Source organism: Haliotis rufescens, unplaced genomic scaffold (genome assembly GCF_023055435.1).
Source record: "Haliotis rufescens isolate VD_foot unplaced genomic scaffold, xgHalRufe1.0.p SCAF_5, whole genome shotgun sequence".
Lineage (NCBI taxonomy): Eukaryota > Metazoa > Mollusca > Gastropoda > Lepetellida > Haliotidae > Haliotis > Haliotis rufescens.
The window spans coordinates 35,618,815-35,638,208 of record NW_025964223.1 but is presented as its reverse complement, the minus strand read 5'-3'; the positions used below and the strand labels follow the sequence as shown (position 1 = coordinate 35,638,208).

The 19,394-nt window shown below is 41.9% G+C and overlaps 1 protein-coding gene across 4 annotated transcripts in view; it reads right to left on the bottom strand.

The window, feature by feature from the left end:
• Positions 1 to 19,394, bottom strand: part of LOC124114718 (unconventional myosin-VI-like) — a 163,744-nt gene that overhangs the window by 19,080 nt on the left and 125,270 nt on the right. For all 4 annotated transcript variants that reach the window (XM_046475424.2, XM_046475426.2, XM_046475423.2 and 1 more), the window contains 4 exons: positions 16,888 to 16,966; positions 16,721 to 16,770; positions 10,897 to 11,004; positions 10,661 to 10,764 (listed from right to left, as the gene is read on the bottom strand). In XM_046475424.2, the coding sequence (XP_046331380.1) occupies positions 10,661 to 10,764; positions 10,897 to 11,004; positions 16,721 to 16,770; positions 16,888 to 16,966 (341 nt within the window). The remainder of the gene's footprint in view (positions 1 to 10,660; positions 10,765 to 10,896; positions 11,005 to 16,720; positions 16,771 to 16,887; positions 16,967 to 19,394) is intronic.

Sequence of the window (19,394 nt, the reverse complement as noted above, 5' to 3'; positions counted from 1 at the left end):
ATGTTAGAGGAATGATCGACAACATCCACAAAATGATCATCAATCCACTACCCAGCAAACATACTTAAGGTAGAGGTGTGTGGGATAAGGGGATGATTGTGTGGATGGATTAGGATGTTAGAGGAATGACCAACAACATCCACAAAATGATCATCAATCCACTACCCAGCAAACATACTTAAGGTAGAGGTGTGTGGAATAAGGGATCGGGAAACCTGGGTTCGGCTGCGCCTAATGGCGACTTCAAAGTTGAAGACCAGGGTCTCTACAGATGAGCGATATTATCCTTCAACCGGAGACTCAGTCTGGGAAGCCCGAATGAGTACAATAAACACAAACACACGAGGCAGATGTAATACAACAGAAACTGGTTATACACCTCTATCTGCGAAGATGTGTCTTAGGGACTTGTTGTTACAAGAACCAAGCATCCAAACTAGTGAAGGCCTTGGACATCCGTCACAGAGATGTCTTGGAGGTAATGGGATGCGAAGACCATATTTGATTTCCAGAAGCATCCATCCATTATTGCAGAAGAGAACAAATACTGTGAAGAAACATATTGGAGGCGTATGCACAGGTCTTATGAGGGTTGGATACGACGGAGCAGGCAGGCCAGCTAAGGTGTAGGCTTGAATGATGACCGAGCAATTCCAAAACAAGATTGTAGTATGTGATACTTTCCCATGTAAGTTATGCTCAAAATGCACTCTGTTGACATTTTATGCATGAATTTCGGTCACTCAAACCAGCTTCGCAAGGGCCAGAAGAAACAGTCTTCAACTTGACGTCTTTGGCCAGAGGTTCTTTATCAGCCAAAGTCAGATGACGAAGTTAGATGTTAAGGTCCCAGGTCAGTGGTCGGAACCGTGAGGATTAGTCAGCCAACTTGTAAGACCTAATCAATGATTGCAGTTCAGCAACTGTAGAGATCTTTGCATCCATTGTAGCTGTGACAATGGAATTGAATGCAGACAGGTATGTGGCTAGGGTGGAACCCTGAAGCTTACAGAATGATCAGAGATGAGGAAGGTATTCAGCAATTTATTGCGTAGAGGTCTTAGCAGCATGGAAATGTCATGCGTATGACAGAAGGTCTCAGATGCCTTCCATGGTCATTAAGTGCTTTTGTTGATCTGTGAGCCTCAGCGATGGTCTTGGTCACTCGTTTAGAGTAACCCTTGGCTACAAGTGACTTATGTAAATGCACTAGACACATAGATTGAGGGTTGCTGTCGATGGAAGGAGCAGCTCAGAGGAGGCTGAAGAAGAAGATCAACCCTTAGAGGTGGATGGTAAAATCTTCTGTCTGCAGGATGGATAAGCATTGTGAACCAACTTCGTGCTGGCTTGTATCGAAGAGGGTTCCAATAAACTAAAGGCATTGTGTAGGAATCATTCAGACTTGATGGTGTTCATGATCCAACCTATTTGGTGAACTAGATGCTGTGTGAAATTGGGGTGTCAGAGAAGAGTGTTCAGATCATCGTTGTCTTGAATGCAGTTGTCGAAGTAAGATTCGAAGGCGATGCCTCGATTGTGTAGGAATTCACGATGGGTTTGTGAGGCGTGTAAAAAGCCACGAGGCCGAAGAAATTCCAAATGGGTGCACTCAGCATTGGCAGTGTTGGCCTAGGAACACAAACTGGAGAAAGTGGCAGTGCTCTGGAAGGATAGCAACAAGTAAATATGTGTCTTGTAGATCAAGGCTGATCATGAAGTCGCCGGGATGAAGAATCATTCTTAGTAGGGTGATTGATGTCATGAGAAAGTGTGGAGGAGTTGCTAGGTAGAGTTTGTTAAAATTTTTCATGTCGAAAATGGGACGAAGTGGAGCTCTGACTTTCTTTGGGAAGACAGGAAACTGCTTGTCTGGATATAGATGTTGACAAGGCTTGTTCGTTGTCATGAAAGGTAGAGGATACCCTGTTCGCAGAAGAGAAAGCAAACATGGGTCGTCAAGAATAGGCTCTTTTCTATGAATTGGACCACTCTGGAAAAAAATCTGGATGCCTGAGGCAGAAAAATCCAGTTGTTCTGGATGCTGCAACAAGTTACTTTGAGGTTGTGTCTTCTGACTTGGGAGAATCAGTGTTTTGCTTGGGTCCTGAGACCGAACTGACTCGTGGCCCAATCTTTTGCCGACAAAAGAAGAAAAAAATCTTGTCATATGGAGGCAGAAGAATCTGGTCATTCTGATGTCGCAGCAAGTTACTTTGAGGGATGATCTCGTGGTCGATTGTCCGGATGAGGAAGAGAAATGAGTAAAAAAAGATGAGATTCATTATAGCATCTATCCTACAAATATAAGTGTGAAGAATCTGAATATTCTCTCTGTGAAACATGATGAGTTGACAAACAATTCTCCATTTGTCCGATGAGCTGCATTCCGTGGTAACGTGAATCTGTAGAGGTTTGTCGAACCTTAGAAGAGTATGGGTCTTAAGTGTATACCAGATCCTTTGAGGTTCGACAAACCTTAGAGTCTTGTCGAACCTCATCCTAAGTGTGTCAGTCCCTAGAGGTTTGTTGAACCTCCAATGTATGCTGTGTTTCCGAAGAGGTTTGATTCAGTGATGTAAGTCAAACCTCAGGGGTACGAAGAACCTCCGATGAATGATGTCTTCCCAAGGAAGACTGATCCAGTGACGTTTGTCAAACCTCAGAGGTGCTGAATGATGATTCCCTGATGGGATTCGATTCGATGAGGTTCGACGAATTTTGGAAGGGTGGTAATCAGGCATGGGTTGTCGATGCTTCGAAGTGTGGCAAATGATGAATCTAAGCTGTAGAAGTGACTGTAGATGCTAGATGGTCAGTCGAGAATCAAATTGAAGTACAGTGGTCCCTCGCTACAACGCTACCAATGGGGTCCAAATAATTGGTGGGCGTTATAGACGATGAGCCGTTTAAACGAGGCCGAGGCGGGGGAGCGCGCTCGGCAAATCTCAAATCATCAATATGTGTTTATCTCACGTCACTTCAAAATAGTATATATGTTTATGGACCTAGATCTACCTGTAATATCATTCATTTATTAAATCTGTCATATTTCACAATGTCTGAAATACGTATTCCATTTCAATTTATCATTTTTTATCGATAAATTAAAAAATTATTCACTATTTCCCGCGATGTTATTGAAAATAAAATTCTCGGACACACATTTCGACAACGGGTCCGCATCGAACATGTCAAAGAGCAAAATAAAGACGTTTTAAGCAAATCTTTAAATATATTATACAAAGTGATAAATAAAATCAACAAAAATACATCTTAAAGTAATCAAACTTACATCTAAGTTATTATTTCCATCGTTTCGTGCGATCGCGTGTAATGTAAGTCAAATGATATCTCGGCTTTCGTCGTCTTGAATTCTCGGCTCGGACAACGTTTAATACAAAAATATATGCATGAAAAATCTTTGTCACAGCTCGTAACCTAGCACGATACATTCGCGAAGTTCCATATTTTTAATATATATCGTGATTTCCTGCTTAAAACGTTCAGAATAACACGATTTAACAAAAAATCTTTCACCAACTTCTGAAATTTTATCAAACACGAGCTTGGTATCACAGCTATAATTTGATTGGCTGCCCGAGGTCACATGCTCAAAATTGACCAATCACGAAACTTGTAGCAGATTTCGGCAAGAAAGCGTCATTAGAAACAAATTTTAATCCAATGAAATCGCTTGTTATAACTATGGAAAAAAAACAGGCGATGTTACGAAAGCGCGATTACGAAATGAATGACCGCCGTGTTGTGACAGCAACTACATGTGTGTGACAGTGTCGCCTCAAATTGGATTGCCCACTAATTAAGAATATAAACTTCGCTTGTGGTTCTCTTTTATTGCATGCATGCGCTTCTAAGATCAAAGGATGTATAGTGTGAAAAGTTAACTAGTGGAACAATCGTATTTCAGGGACTTGCTGCGGATGTTTTCAAACGGATTATTAGAACTCCATTCAGCGATAAACGGTTGATTATGCAATGAGAAGCGTTATGTGCAAATGAACAACGAACAACAATACAATTATGTCTGTGTAAAACTCTCAGTAATAAAAGCGTACATAAATTTTGGGAGCCATGCGTAACCGCGCGTAGTTCCCGAGGTAGCGCTTTATCGAAGAGCACAATAGCAAGGGATCACTGTATACTCAACAACAAACGTTCCTGTGACACCAATATTTTAGTGTATTTTTCAAACAAGTAAAGTTTGGTTTTCAATATCGTAGTACATCTATGGATTCACGTCACAAAAATGCAACTGCTACAGAAAAGCATGCATTCCATGCAAAAGTTGACTTTTATGCAAGCCCCATGCATTTCACTACCCAAGAATGGGTATATAAACATATGCATTAATATGATTTCTGATGCATTGTTAAGCATCGTGCTGACAACAACCACTCAGAAAAACAACAAAATTACGCAATTATTCAACATTACGAAATGCCATGCCTGTCCGAAAATGAGTAAAAAATTATTTGGTAAAAAACATAACTTTGCATTAAATCTTATTCAATGTCATAGGAACTTTTGTTGTTCAGTATATTTTGTTTCTCATCTGATGATAGACGATCCTCTTGTGAATAATACGGAGAGTAGTAAGCTCATGAACCTTGGTCGGACGGTCATCAGATGAGTGCGTTTGGCGGTCCCCTGAAAATCGGTCCCTAGAGGAACATCGGATCGGAGATCTAGATCGTTGAGAGGTAGAACGTGAGCGCCGTAGGTTTGGGCGAAGTTACCATCGTGTGCATACCTTCCGAGGGTGAGAGGGCCTCCATAACAGTCATGGGGAGCGACGAAGCAAGGGAATGGTGCAAGGCAGTACGAGAGGTCTCGTTAAGCTGAGATGACGTAAGAGATACATGGTGAACATCTGAGCCTATGGAAGCTGTCAAGGGTAGTGACTTTGAACTTAGGTTTGTAGATATGGTTGATATGTCTTAAAGCTCTGCACACTAACGTCGAACCCATTCGACAGAAATGTCACTTCCTGTGCATCGACAGGCGAATAGCATAACGACACCCCAAGATAAAACTCGCCATATCTATTTACCAAGAAGGCTTTGCGTAACATTTAAATTACGTATGACATGCATAAATGCTCAGCTTGCTCAATATCAAAACTTTCAGTCATTTATTTACCTCAAAAAGAAAATATCGCGAGTTAAAAATGTTTCGGCTAAACTTCTCGGCACACAACTACCAGAAACGGCCATTGTTGACTTTTGGCACTTCACGTTGAGCGGCATGCAGTCTGATATTTTCTTTATAATTTCATCATTTTTCCTATTCAATCATAATTTTTTGTTTGCTGACAAAAGGAAAACACTCATGTTCCTTAATTTCTAAAAATTAGCAACTTTCGGTGGAGCTAATTGTAAACAAAAACAATCTGAAACGTAACATCATCGATTGGATGGAACTTGTATGATCATGGCAACGGCGGTAAACAAACAACTCCACATGCATAGTTATCCCGTTAGACTATTACAATCATTTTGTTACATCTAACTTAATTTTCTAGAATTATTGACACGTATGTATAAATCTTTGTAAAAAAAAAATCATTTTTAAAGAGTTTGCAAATGATTTCGTTTGATAAACTTTCGGACACATTGACAAGCCGACAAACGTCAATGATACGTTTGGGCGTGGCCTAACTCGCGATTTGTTGAGTTGAACAAAGTCAACAAACCCTGCGAAAAATTTCAAATATTGGATGATAGGCAAAATCTGAACTGATATACATTCTAGGTAAACCATTCAATAGCAAAATAATGCAGTTTACGAGAAATAACCAATATACTTGCAATTTTAGCCATCATTTCTGAAACAGGAAGCACGTACCGCATGTGACACATGACGGAAAAATATGCAAAAGTTGGTAAGCTATCATAAAGAAATTCCGAAATAGATTCAAATTCAAAAGAAAATACATAATTTACTATTTTTCGTCAACTATTTACTATTTATTGATCTGGAGAGCAGTCTTCACTCCTATTTGTTTCATATTTCTTCGTGATAGTCGCCATCAAATGTGTAAGTCTAAATCCGAATCTGTAATGGATTTCACGCTCGATGATTTTAACTTTAAAATGTTTTCTGAAAATGACCGCAACGGACAGCGATATAACGTATTGATATGCCATAATAATAACAACATAATATTGTTATTGGTCTAACATTACAAAAAGAACAATTTAAAATATTAAAGATGTTGTTGAAAACTTTCTGAGAACCTCCCGTCCTCTGAACTGATTAAAATTTTGGTACACTACGAGGTAGTGGAATATATATAGATTCTAGGCTCCTATATATATGTGATTTTGTACCCAAAACAAATTAAATTGTACCCAAAATACTTTGTGAATTTGTACCTAAGAAAATAAGACAATAGATCTATAATTATATTTATGTTTTCATGTAGATGAACAGAACACATAATAAAATATTTCATCAAGTTCATAATATGATTATGACTGTGATCCTTGAAATTGATTGTTTAGTTTTGAGAGAAAATTGACGTCTTGTCACTGAAGAAGAGGCCAGTTAAGTTGGTTAAACCTAAGTTAGAATGTATTGTTTTGATAGGAAAGTGATATTATGTTAAGTTTAAGACACCAAAATTAATGTATATCTTTGAAATAATTCTAGGTAGATCTACAAAATCACATACCCATTTGGGTACCAAATCACTAGAAATTTTGGGTACAAAAGTCGCCACTGTACATTTCAACTGGTTTTCGTAAATCAATGGGATAAATTTTTTTTGTCTGAATGATTCCTTTTCTCATTTTAAGACAAGAATTTGTTTTACATAACAAAACAGGCAGATCTACACGGATCATGTTTTGTCCTAAAGATATATAAAAATGTGAAAAATATGGACACCTCAGAAATGAGGGCTTATAAAGTTATAATTCTACCTAACTTGTCACATGGTTTGACTTAGGTCTATCTAAGAAAAGTCCTTAGGAAAATCTTTTTTTAATTTTTTTTATGACACTGACATTTCTGGCACTTAGACAAAGTGAGTGAGTGAGTAGTTTTACGCTGCTTTTAGCAATATTCCAGCAATATCACGGCGGGGGACACCAGAAATGGGCTTCACACATTGTACCCATGTCGGGAAACGAACCCGGGTCTTCGGCGTGACAAGCGAACGCTTTAACCACTAGGCTACCCGACCGCCCCCACTTAGACAAAGAGTATTAAAGGAAAGACAGATATGTTTTTGAATGAAAATATGACTTTCCTTTATAATTCTTTTTTCATGATGACAGGGGAACTTTTATACAACCAGCTGAGGAAGTTGTGATACTGTGATTGCATACAAAGGAAAAACAGGTTGGAAGCAGTACCTGTATGTATAAAATGGACCACATAAGGTGAACAAAAGAAATGGATTGGCTGACTGGAAAAAATACATCTGGCAAGGGTAAACATGTACACAGGCATGTGTCTTTTCATTCCAACCAGAAGACTGAGATAGCATTTTCTAAGAAACATATGGCTAGCTTACCAGCTTATGTGCCACCATGGTTCTTGTGATTAAACAAACAATAAATGTCATGTACTATTACAGGTACTGTTACTGTAATTAATGTATCATATTCCTATTAAATTATATTTCAGAATTGTTTTATTTGGAAACAAAACACATAATGCACAAGATTAATGTCCATATGAATTTAGTACATGTACGTATATATGTTCAGGATCTGATTTATTCATTATTCATGGAATACTAAAATTAAAATGATGACATCAGAGAGTTACTTATTCACTTAGTTGATTTTCAGAGTGAAAGATACTTATTGTTGAAAAAATATGTTTAAACTAAAGAGATTGAAGTTTGATCAGTTACACTGTGCTGATGCAAAGACCAATATTTACTGTCCACACACACAATCATTGTGGGGAAAAAATAACTACTAAATATAACTTAAAATTTTAAAACCTGTAAACAGCTGTAAATAATTGAACAATTACAAATCTATCATCAATACGCAATCATGGTGGTCTTCATATTTTTGGAATAAATTTAGAAATCCTTTGTGAAACTTCTAAAATCATGCTAGAATCTATGAATGTATTCCCGAAAGGAAAACTATCCCAAATGTAATGTGGAACTAACACCGAAAAATGTACGTAGCATTTTATTGCTTATATATACACTATCATATTCAGCAACGCGGGGATGTTATTTTGAAACAAGTTTTGTCAAGCCAATTTTCGCGCACCTGTTGTAGAGGGTGATCTTGCTGATCGACGATATCCATAGACGTATTACGTGGGATACACTTGTTGTAGTGAAACTTATCAGCGTGTACATCGCAGAAATATGAATCATGTCCCATTTATATTCACCGTAACATTGAATGGTGATTCTTAAATATCAACAGAAGTTCAAATAAAAGATACCGAGAAACTTGCATGTGGCATGTTGATTTATCGTCTACCGTTTCCGGGTCACAGGAGCATGCAAGGTCAAACTAATACGCGAATTATATCGTCAAAGGCACATTTTTATTTCATGTTAGTGGCGATTACTGATACTGTGTTTGGACTTATGTTTTTGCTGTATGTGATAGGCGAACTATTTCAAAATTTACTGTAATTGTTTTGTTACGAAAGATTATCAGCAGACTATCCCTGTCTGTGACATCACATCCGGTGACCTTTGCACTTATTGAAATAGTGCTGTCAGAATTCACGATCTTTATTTTCGTTTTTCTCTCGTCATATTAATCGGAATATGACGAATAAAACATTCTTCGATGGAGAAGATCATCAACTTTCGCCAAGTTATATTTATAAAGGAAATGTAAACTTTGTTGATATTAAAATAGCAATAAGTTATGCGGAGGTCGGGCGAAGCGTGCCATGTTTGATTTTAGGACGTCTGCTAGCATCATGACACGGGTTGTTTATTTTTGTATATCGTAAGTATTAAACCAAAACGCTTGAAATTAGGATTAGTGAATATATATAAGTCATTAATTGTTTCCTGCAAATTTTATAACATGACATGTCAGATTAACCTGAATATTCATATTTCTGCAACCGACATGATGACCTCGAAAATTAAGTTATTTTTCTGTTTAACGTTTAAATAATAAATTTACTGAAATGGTTCATAATTTACCATCGCGCTGTTATATGCAGATAAAAAAAAACGAATTTTTACTCAATTAAAATTAACATATCGGAGATATGATTATTGAAATCAATTTGCACAAATGTTAGGATATTAAAAGGTTCCTAGCATGAAATGCAAACCACCTTCAATAACGCAATTCAGGTAAGTTCAAGAAAATTTACAAATTTTGTGTTCGCTTTGGTCTTAACCTTGGAATGATTGAAAACATCGGGATATTTTTATATAGTATTGTGTAGTTTTCTATCAGGAATAAATGTGCAAAATATTTCTTCAATTGGCCCTTGTTTAATGAGGCACCGACTGTTCGAAATCACCCACCCTCTTTAGAGCGCCATATGCTAAAATTAATCCAGCAGGCAGGGGTAAGAAGTGTGAAAATAATTCAGCAGGCTAAAGGTTAAGGGAGAAAGGAGTTGAAGATTCCGTCTTTGTCCAGCGAAAATATGGAACTGGTGGGGTTCGTTGTATCTTGGACCGTTGGAGGAGAGGATGTGTCCGATGATTTTTTTCCACTGGTGTCTTCTAAGACTTTGGCGGTTTTTCTGTAGTCTTCGATCAGATATGAGGTGCTGGCTCTCACAAAGCTCTGAAATACTGCATTTGCCATGATAATTGGAGCACTCATAATCCAGGCAAGGATATAGGTGAAAAGCTGGCAAGAAGAAGACTGGCAAAAACAAGGAGGCTGGCAACCAAAAGAAAATAACGCATGACGAAAGGCAAAGTCAATGCAGTCAAGAAGACATAGAGAGAGGCAAATTGGTTAGGAAAAAAAATGTACATCAACATTTCACCACTGTGTGGCACGTGATCGGTGCATGTAGGTCAACCACCAGCAAAACATGCATGACCCAGATGTTTGGAGGTGACCATGGTGAGGTACGTATGGGTGAATTAACTTTAGAAGCTGGAAACCTACATTTTAGACACATTTCCACCAGTGCCAAAACACAGAAGCTCACCGTTTTATACATCAAACAGATTTAAAAGTCAGTTTAAACTGACATACAAGATAAGAGGGAGTTGTTACAAATTCACTAATCTGATATGAGATCTCAATAATAATTATAAACATAGACTTTGTATTTCAAAATATGTAAACATAATCAAATATAGGATTGACAAAAATCTAACAAGCTCCTTGGGTTGGTTGGCATGAAAGTGGTTGAAGCCTCTCACATCTATGACCCAGATTCCATTCCTACAAGAGTAGCATGTTTGAAGCCCACTTACTGTGTTCTGAGCTTTCCCAAAATAGGATACTGGCTCATAGTAACCTTTCATGCAGGTGAGTTTAAAAAGAGCATATTTGAAACCAATGAATAACTACCAATGACTGACCTACAGTTCAGTCCACAGGTGACTAAACATAATTGTATAAGAACATAAGAAGAAAGTTGAATTCCAGGTCACCATCATTCTCCGTGTAGGGACAACCAACTGTTGAAATACTGAAAGTTGTGGGAATTAGCCTACCACATGATGTGTTGATGGCGTCACGAAGCTCAGCATATTTCCATTTAGTCAAGTCATATTTCTTGTTGGCAGCAGCCTGTCGCCTTGCAACAGCTTCAGCTGATCTGTAAAACACATAATACTTCAGCTACCCTGGTAGAGTGGTATACAAGCACAACTTTCACTTTTACCACATCTATGTAACAACAATAAAGGTAACATAGATATGGGACCCCTGGTCCAAGCAGTCACCCTACCTCTGTAGTGGTGGAGGGAGCTGTATGTCCTCAACCTCATTCTGGTCCTCCATTGCCAGACGTAGAGCCAGCTCCCGGTCACGATGTTCTTGATCCAGCATCTGTTGTCTAGGCACCAACGGTAAAAGTACAGTCAATCAACTAGTATATCTGAAGAACTCTTATGTGAAGCAATTAGTGCTTGAATGTCATCACAGTTGAACTGCAATATTACACTGTATAACAAGGCAACATATATTATTTCCCAAACTCTCTTAATTCCATAACAAAGATAGCAAAACAAACTGAACATTCTTGACTTGATGTAAGTAGCAATGATTGAATGTTGGTTCATTATAGGGCTGGGACAAGTCCAAAGTTACTACCCAGAAATCCCGAAATATTACCTGACCTTACCCGGGTGTCTCAAGAGATGGATACAAAATGTCCAATTGTGCATTGTTTTACCCTGGCAAAAACTATTTAGATACACATCTTTACTCAAACAAATAAAAGTAAGAAGGAATGCGTGCATAGTCAGAAAGAAATATGAAAAAAAGCAACTTGTAGTGTAATCATGGAGTATTATTGTTAATGTCATTAAATAATATATCCTGTGACTAACCATGTCCTTTGGGTACCCGGGTCCTACCTAGGACCTACCCGACCCGATTTCACAAGTTCCCCATCCCAGCCCTAGTTAATTAACTCTGTATTTATGAAGGTGTCTCCAACTTTGTCAGTGTACAATGTCACAATCAACTAAGTCGCAAAGCCTGACCACCCAATCCATTTATTCTCCTCTTAAAACAAGCACAGGTTGCTGGTGACCTCTTCTAACCTTGATTCCCTGCAGGGTTGTATGATTTTAATGAGTCATGCTATGCGAAAAGAAACAGTTGTTTCAATCTCATTGAAGTCCAACTTGTTTTTGCCTTAGAAAACAATATCAAATAATATTTTAAAAACTCCTGACTACCAAAGGCATGAGTTAACTTGCTTGCCTAATGTGTATACAAAAGAAAGAAATTTTTTAACAGTTCAGCTTTGGAAACAAACCTTCCCTTATGTAACAAAAATCTAAATTGCTGCCTTACAAATGCAAAAAATCAAGTAAAATCCTAGATATTTTTTATACTTGTATACTTATCCTGCATTACTCCTTAATGCATCTACAGCTTGTTCTTGAGAGAATGAAGAGCTGTGTGAGGTGTTGCTGAAGAAGAAGTTGTTTCAACTAGCAACCCTGTAGTCACGGGTCAGCACGTAACTTCTACAAACTGGACCATTTGCAGGCATCTTGGGGAGGCAGCAATGTGACGGGTGGGCCCCTTTAGACACAGTAATGCAGGATAATAAAACAAGTATAAAAAATATCTAGGATTTTACTAGATTTTTTAACTTATCTTGCATTACTCCTTAATGCATCTGAAACGGACGGAAAGGTGGAGGGCATACATTCAGATGTAGTCTTCCATAACAAACTCTCCAAGATCACTCAGCCAAAGGCAAAGCTCAGCATCGATCAACTGTTCCTGTTGACAGGGAAGGAGGGAGTTTGGTAAGCCGGATATCCAGGTATCGATGCCATAGAAGACAAATGAAATTATAATCTACAATTGATGTACCGAGCCGAAATGTGGGTAGTATGTTGCCATCTAGTCAAAGGTGGTACACACCGGAGAGGTAGAGAGGCCGGCTCTGGATAGGTGGAGAGTAGGTGACTTGTTGGGCCACTACTAAAGGACAAAAGCTGTGCGTGCCTTGCATGTCTTCTAAGGTGTCATCTCGCAGGTAGTGACTGGCGAACACGGTATTGGAACGCCAGAAATAGCCTTCCATAATGGCATGTATGGAGTAGTTGCTGTGAAGTGCCATGATGGAGGCGACCTCATGCGGGTTGCTGTTTCTCAGAGGATCCTATCCTGTGAACTCATAGGTCTGGAGAATGAGGGCTCTTAGCAAAAGGGCGATGGTATTTCGGCTGACTTAAGCTTGTGAGGTCACAGTACCTGCAACAAAGAGACAACAGCGTTGTTTGCAGCGATCCTTGGATCGGCTGATGAAACATTGCAGTGCTCTCACTGGACACAGTAGAAGCTCTTGTTCTTCCTCCGCTACAACTATCAATGATAAAGGCAGATAAAGAAAGATCTGTCGGGCTGTCCTGGGTGCTGGTTATTGGTTATAAAGTCCCATCCCACACATGATCTCCCTGCTCAAACCTGACCCGTGTCACGTCTAGTGCGTGGATCTTCTGGTCTTCCAATCGGAAGGAGCGAAGTAAAGCTTGGAGTTCCGGGATCTTCGCCATTTTACGATCTTCTGGAATTGCCAAGATGGAGTTGAGGGCCACAAGGTAAGTAGTGTAGGTGCTTACCTTTAGATGCTGTTTGTGATGAAGGAACAGCAGGAACTTAGCCAGGAATTGAGGAGATGCAGAGGTGGGATCCTGATATTTTTCCATGCAAAACCTTTCAAAGGAAAGCCACTTGTCATCTGTCGACTTCTGGTGGACGGTCAATGGGCCAATGTAATGGCCTACACCGTTCTGGCTGAGTAACCCTTGGCACTTAAGGCTCTTTAGTAAATGGACCAGATGTGTAGATGTAACTTGTCTGGTGATGTGATGTTGTCACTTGCTGTGTGGATGAATCAGAAGATTTGGGAGTTTGAGAGGGTCGGCGGCAGCTTTCTCTCTGAGATCGACGAACCAGCCCCTCGCTGGCCACCAGGGCGTGACCAAAGTCAGATCAAGGCTCTGTGTTGACTCTGAGATTTGGATAACCCTGGGAAGAAGTACAGGAGGCAGAAAAGCATATGCTTTTGGACCTTCCCAGGGGATGCTGAAGGCGTCGACTACCTAAGCCTGCGGATCCAGTATAAGTGATACAGAGGTTCGTATCTGGTAGTTCTTGCTGGTGGCAAATAGGTCTATGTTGAGGTGACCAAGGCACAGACAAACAAGAGTGAAGACATCCAGGCGGAGCTTCCACTCTGTAGCAGCGACTTTGTCCGGTCGAGAGAGGACGTCTGCCTGGATGTTGCAGCAACCCTGGATGTGTTGAACCCAGAACTGGAGCCCCATTTGATCGACCAGGTTGAAGAACCGGAATGTTTGCTGATGGGGAGAGTGGGAGTGAATCATACCCTGGTTCTGGAGACACCAGACGACAGTGATGTTGTCCGTCAAGTTGGCGATCCACCCGTGCTAGAGGGTCTGCTTCCAGTGAGAAAGAGACAGTATAAGCAACTCCAGTTTGAGGTTGTTGATATGCCAATGCTGTTGAGTGGCGGACCACAGCCCCAAGGCAGCCTACCCTTCCAGGAGCACTCCCCATCCTTGAAGAAAAGCGTCGATGATTAAGGGTAAAAAGGTCTTAAGCTATGTCAAAGAGACGCCCCCTAAGACAATCGAATACACTGTCCACAGCTGCAGATGAGGCATGAGACAGTCTGGGAGGATGATGGATACTGACAGTTGCCGGCGTCCGATGTAGGGGGCCAGGATTTTGTGAATGGAGTGCAGTTGGAGCTTTCCTCTGGAGGTCAGGTTCTAAGCTGATGTTAGGAGACCCAAGAGCACTTGGAAGTCCCCGTGAAGAAGGAGCATGGTCGGATCCAGGTGGTTCAGGGGGCAGTCATGTATATGTACACCTCAAACTGGACTGAGGGGGCAGAGCATGGTCATCCAGATGTCCGGTGGATGAGCCAGGTAGTGCTTGTTGAAGGTGGTGAGATTGTTAATCATTTTGAATTGGTCCGAGCCCTTCTTGAGGACAAGGAATATTTGCGAATAGAAGCCTGGTGTTATGGCTGGGGAGTGTACAGCCTCTTTGGCCTGCAGTGTATTGATGTTCAAGCACAGGAGCTGCTGTTGACTAGGGGGTAGGTGTCTGCTATGGGTGATGACGTGAGAGGCGGGTCATCTGTCAGAAGGAGCTTGTACCCGTGACGGAGGATGTTGACAACGTATGGGTCCCCCAGGATCTCCCAATTTTGCCAGAAGTGACTTGGTCTCCCACCTACAGGAGTCTCGACAACTTGGACAACTGGGGGCGGGGTCTGTCATTTCACTTCTTGTCCTTTCAATCATTGCTCCCTCCCTTGGGGCAATCTCAACAGGGCTGGTTGGAACTGAAAGGCTTGCTTCCCCCTGTTCTTTTCCCAAGGAAGAGGAGACTGAAGGGAGTTGCGCCTAGGTTGATAGGTGCCGCACCTAGATGGCTTGAATGAAGTGGACTGGGAGACGTGGGCTAGAGCCTTGAGGGCGGTCTCGTCCCTGTGAAGGCTGCACCTGGGCGTGAGTCTTGGAAACCTGGTCATGAAAGAGCAAGGAGGACAACCATGGTTGACAGAGGAGGTCTCTCTTGAACTCTGGGTCCTAATCAGAGAGAATGATAGCCAAGGCGAAACGTGGTCGTAATCTAGAACAGGGCGGCGCGAATATGTATCCTCATATGTTCCACCTGTCACTGGAGGTAAAAGAGAGGAGTGTGGTGAGGTGGCCCAGTCGATCAGGACTATCCTCCACGATATCCTGCATAATAGCCCTGGAGGTTAACGCAATGATGGATAGTGGCTTGAGGGAGCGTCTGAGTTCCGTCTCAAATAGGCGAGCTTGTTGTCCGGAATGCAGATGGTGGGCGGCGGTTTGAGCCCGTCATGTGGTGCATGTCCTCATCAAGCATGTGGGCATAATCGGCAAGCTGGAAGGAGCAGATGTATTTCTGTGCCTTGAAGGAGGAATGAGTGACAAGGAATGCGGAGGGATGGAGGAGGGGTCCAACAAAACAGTGTCCCTCTTATCCACATCCTGTCCAGGAAAAGGAGTTGTGGCCTCCAGACGGCCAACCAATCAGCCACCTGGTTGAGGCCAAGGTGTAGAATCATACAAAGGAGCTTTCAGAGTCTGATTGGTAACCGCTATAACAGCGAACTGGAGTGAGACGACTTGCTGCTACATCGTGAGGAAATCCCATGTGAAGAGGGTCTGGAGGAGGACATACCGCACATGTCCAAGCTAGGTCGCCAATAGAGACGCCTGTAGGGATGCAGGTACAGATGCCTGTGAAAACGCCAGGGGAGGCGGTTGGTAAGGCACTGGCAGAGACCATGTAGGAGCCGGGGGAGCTGAGATCGTGGCTGAAGTTGAAGCAACACAAAAGAATACAGCAAGCAAGCCATGAGATCGCAAATGTACCACCAGGTGTTAAATAATTATTCTATGGCGTAAATCATATGAAATATATGAAGATACAAACTGGAAGCACAATATAGTCACAAGAGAAATTCACTTTAGAAACAAACACACAAGGGTTAAACAAGTTCATGACTGAGAGATAAAAAAAACAGTCTTGCTTCTGTGAGTGACAGCAGTTATGTGCTGATCAAAAACGTCATCACTTCCGTGGTCACGTGGGAGCTGTGTGACAAATTCTTCTTCAGCAAGACCTCACACAGATCTTCATTCTGTCAAGAACAAGCAGTCCATGCATCAAGGAGTAATGCAGGATAAGTTAAAAAATAATTATTTCATATAGTGATTTCACAAAGATATCATTAACTTACATGAAACATTTCAGTCAAATAGAAGAATTGCATTTCTAGATTCTCTTGTTGATGTATCTTAACAGTTTTGAGATGTTGTCAAACATCAACAAGGTCATGAAATTACACAGTTTATGTAATTGACACATTGGACAACAATAAAGTCTCTTAACGTCAAACCTACTAAAACCTGACACACTAACTCCTCAATTATTAATGTATATCAAATTAACTCTTAACTATGAACATGTAGAAAGTATATATGGTCGGCCATGTTTGACAATGCTATTCTCACCTTGCCGCATTAGCCTTGGCCTCCTCTTCCATTTGTTTTTGCAGGATGGCCTGAAACAATGCATCATTTTACAAGCTTACTGGAACAATAGCACCTGCTAGGAAAAACTGGTCTGTGACTGTATCGTAACCTACACACAGAAAGTAAACATGCCAATATGAACTTACAGCAGCTTTCCTGTCCTGTTCCTCTTGTTTCTTCTTTTCTTCCTCCTCCTTCTTTCTGCGAGCCTCCAACTCGGCTTTTCTGGTAATGAGCAAGACAACACCTTCTTATCACAGCATCAAGTAAGAGTCAACAGTTGTTGTCAACTATTCAAACAAGCAAAACTTTCAAAGACAGTGAAGTCCCGTTAATCCAACAAGGTTGGTTGCATATGATTATGTCAGATTGATGAGTAAGTCAGAATTTTTTTTTAAAAACCTGTAGAGGTAATGAATTCTCTGATGAAATCCTCCTTGGGGCACTTATTGCATTTTCCTGGCTCAAGAAAATCTACATGACATAGTTGTAACCATTTTCCTTAATAAAAATTGTTACCACACAAAAAACTTCGTTTTTGTATGATATACGTCCACCCTTATGGTGCCTCACCCTCCACGGCGCGTCACGCCAAGGGAAGCAACTCTCACCCAAATCACTTTCCATATGTCTAATGCTGACGGAATGTGGGGAGGCGGGTGGCCGTGCCCCAAGGAGGATTTCATCAGAGAATTCATAACCTCTACATGTTTGTAAAATTCTCTTTCAGATTAAATCCTCCTTGGGGCACTTATTGCATCAAGATAGACTCCTAAAGATAATCTAGGAAGTGGCATCCGTCAGCAACAAGCGTGCATAAATACATCGTATTTTGATTATTGCAATGAATAAACAAGAGTTCAATAAATGGAACCAACCTTATCGTGAGGCACCACCGTCGAAAGGCGGGGGCTGGAGACAGGGCGTTATCGACCATACACAATGAAAAGAGCCATTCTTTGTGGCTTATCATATCGAGAACTCGAGACACACACACCCCCACCCACCCCACTTTTTTGAACAAGTGATATGGGGGCACAGATCACGAGAGACTATATACCCCCGCAGAGCTAGGCCAGAGGGTCCCCGTGAATCGAATGAGTGCACGTGCAAATACGATGATTATCAAATGGTAATGGCTGGTATTGTAATCGACCGTAGAAGATATAATCCGGACCGTTACTGAGCAGTGTTATAACCAGTCCGGGCGGTCTAAAATCTGGAAGGCTCAATCGGCTAGAGATGCAGAACTTTGCCCAGTTCGGAGAACTGACTGACCAAACCGAGCACGCTCGCTTGAGTGTTTGTCGAGTTGGTAATGTTTGATGAACGTGCTCGGCCGGCTCCAAATAGCCGCGGAGCAGATCTCCTCAATGGGCAGAGCCGCGGTGTACACTTGTGTCGTAGCCACTGCTCTAACCGAATGAGCCTTCAACTTGGTAGGGGGTCCGTGCCTTGAAGGGTGTACGCCGTACATATAGTGGAGACTATCCACCTGGAGATAGTTTGTTTGCTCGCAGGTGAGCCAGCCTTCCTACCGCCATAACAGCAAAATAGTTGATTATCCTTACGGATACCCTTAGTTCTGCTGATATAGGACTTGAGGGTCCTGCGGACATCCAAGACATGAGCATGTCTTGTAGTGGTCCCCGACGAGGAAAGCTGTGAAAGAGCAGGTAGCTCAATAGGAGCCGTCACATGGGAAGCGTGTGCGACCTTAGGACGGTAAGAGTCTGGCAGGCGAATACTGACCCTGTCCCGGTGAAAGACAGTTAGTTCGAGATCGGCTGACATTGCGTGAATGTCGCCTACCCGTCTGCCGGATGTTACCGCCACAAGGAACGCTGTCTTCCAGATCAACAGCTGACGAGAGACGACAGATCCTGAAAGGAAGGACCGGACAGACAATCAAGAACGATTGACAAGTCCCAAGGGGGACTGATCTGCCGGACAGGCGGTCGGATCCTGTCCACACCTGCTAAAAAGCGCTGCACTAATGGGTGCGCACCCAGAAGTGCCCCATCGACAGGGACGTGAAAGGCAGCAATAGCTGTAGAGTACCCCCGGACTGTCGATGCGGCCAGGCCGACATCTAGTCGTGACTGGAGGAACTCAAGCATGGCTACGAGATCTGCAGAAAAGGGATCTGCAATCCTTCTATCGACACACCAGCGCGCATAGCAGGCCCATCTATCCTTGTAGTGAACGTTTGTCTAATCCCTCCGTGAAGCCAGTTTGCGTCTGCAACTCGTGCAGGAATACCGCTCTTCTGGAAGCCATTCCGGACAGTGGCCAAGCCATCCACCGAATCCTGGGATTCGGGTGGAGGGCCTCTTTCTGGAATAGGAGGTCAGGTCGTAAAGGTAATAGAACAGGAGGCTGAGCCAGAAACCTGAGTATTACTGGAAACCAACTCTGCGCCGACCAAAGGGGTGCCAGGAGCACAAGTAGTCGCGCAGGCTGAGTGGCTAGCTGAGACAGGACCTTGGAAATCAGAGGTTCTGGGGGGAATGCCCACAGAATTCTGTCTGTCCAATATAGCTGGAAGGCGTCCGGTGCCACCGACCTCAGGTCGGGGACTTGGGAGCAGAACGTTGGTGTCTGGTGATTCACCCCAGACGCAAACAGATCCACCTGGAACCACCCGTATAAA